The 1640-nt window shown below is 47.6% G+C and overlaps 1 protein-coding gene across 1 annotated transcript in view; it reads right to left on the reverse strand.

The window, feature by feature from the left end:
• Positions 1–1571: 1571 nt before the first annotated feature.
• The window catches only part of Pmar_PMAR014515 (conserved hypothetical protein), a gene marked incomplete at both ends in the record, with an annotated part of 1433 nt that continues 1364 nt past the window's right edge, over positions 1572–1640 (reverse strand). The window contains one exon of the mRNA XM_002779373.1: positions 1572–1608. Within this exon, the coding sequence (XP_002779419.1) occupies positions 1572–1608 (37 nt within the window). The remainder of the gene's footprint in view (positions 1609–1640) is intronic.

The following is a 1640-nucleotide window of genomic DNA, read 5'->3' on the forward strand; positions in this document are numbered from 1 at the left end:
GCTGTATGCTACCCGTATTGCAGTGTCGGAATATATGTTCGCTCTCCTCAGTTCAGCTCAGGAGTTTCCTTACTCGCTATAAGAGTTGATATACGAATTAGCGTAGATGTGTTCGGAAACCAACAAGACTTTCCCAAAATTTCCTCAAAATTTTGATATTGTTGCCGACACATGGGTTGACCATGTGCATATTTTTCCACACTGACATAGTGATAATACAAAGGGAACAGGTAGGAGAGAAGGAGGGATCATAGTATCCTCTAAACATTTGCAGCTCCTTCAAAGAAAGTCACCTCGCCGATGTGGCACCACATCGCGGTCAGTGACTTGTCGCTTCTTCCACATAATAATCTCTACGTCGAGAGTTACGCGAGATACCCGGGAGGAGCCTCGGCACGTTATGGAAAATACGTTGTGTTGGTCTCGAGGGGACACGACTCACCAACTTGGATGTGGAAGCTTAGGAAACTAACCATCGCGGATTATCGCGAAGAGCTGTATAACGATAGGAAACACTACCAAATACACCAACTTTTAATAAGATAAGGAACTATACCATAAACCGGTGAATTTGATGTCCTGGTGGCTTATATGATTTTTGGGCGCGCGCGATTGATGAGCACGTCGGGTTGAACGCAAAGCATGCGCAGATAGAAAATATCACACAGAATAGATCAACCAAACACAGCGGAAGGGCAGCCATCCCAACCGGCTGTGGCTCTGGTGGGAGTAGTCAAAGCGAATTTATTCGGCAAAATTTATGAGCCTTTTTAACGTTAGGAACCCACCTACTGTTGCTTAGCATAGTAGTCAAAGTCATGGCCCGCTGGCCTGTCGTAGAGGATACCTCTCTCTCCACCATAACTGTCTTCCGACATGCCCTCTTCCATCATATTAGATGATCCCACACGCCTTCGTTTCTTCGATCTTCTACCACCGTGGGACCTGAAACGCATCAAGTCACCATCCACGACCAGCAGCAGAAAGGTGGCTACCTTAACCTCCCTTTTCCTGAGCCTTTGCCCCCGCCACCTCGGGAACGTCTGTCTACCACGATATCATTACTGTATCGTCTCGAAGAAGGATGCTCAGGAACAAAGATATCATCCTGATGAAGAACTGTATCCACTGCATTTCCCTCTCATATAGGAGGTCGTTCTATTGGAAGTTATCGACGACCATGTAGAGCTATGAGGAACACAGGTTGGCTGTTGTTGCGATGAAGAGCCACTCGATGGCTACAGCTCCGATGACGCTACTCCCTACATTTGAGTTTCACCCGTTTTACGCGAAGTGGCGTAAAACGCGATATTCGCGCTATGCAATAGTCGTGAAATATGTTTTTCACTAGTCTTTTTCATATCACGGGTGTAACTCCATTCTCACTCTCTCGCCATTCAGCACCAATTCTACGCTCTCCACTTACGACAAGCAAAACGGTTTCTTGTTAGATGAACATACCTGAGGCGCCGCCACATTGTAGGTCCTCGTCAGTGGCGGTGGTGGCAGCGTCACGTCATGCCAAGGTCCATCATCGTCATCAACATCCTCCTTATAGTGATACCGCTCTGTCAGATCTCCCTCATCCCATGGTCGTGTTCCTTCTCTCTGTGGGTATCGCTCGAAGCGGGGCTCATCCC

This window comes from Perkinsus marinus (genome assembly GCF_000006405.1).
Source record: "Perkinsus marinus ATCC 50983 genomic scaffold scf_1104296947560, whole genome shotgun sequence".
In the NCBI taxonomy this organism is placed as follows: domain Eukaryota; phylum Perkinsozoa; order Perkinsida; family Perkinsidae; genus Perkinsus; species Perkinsus marinus.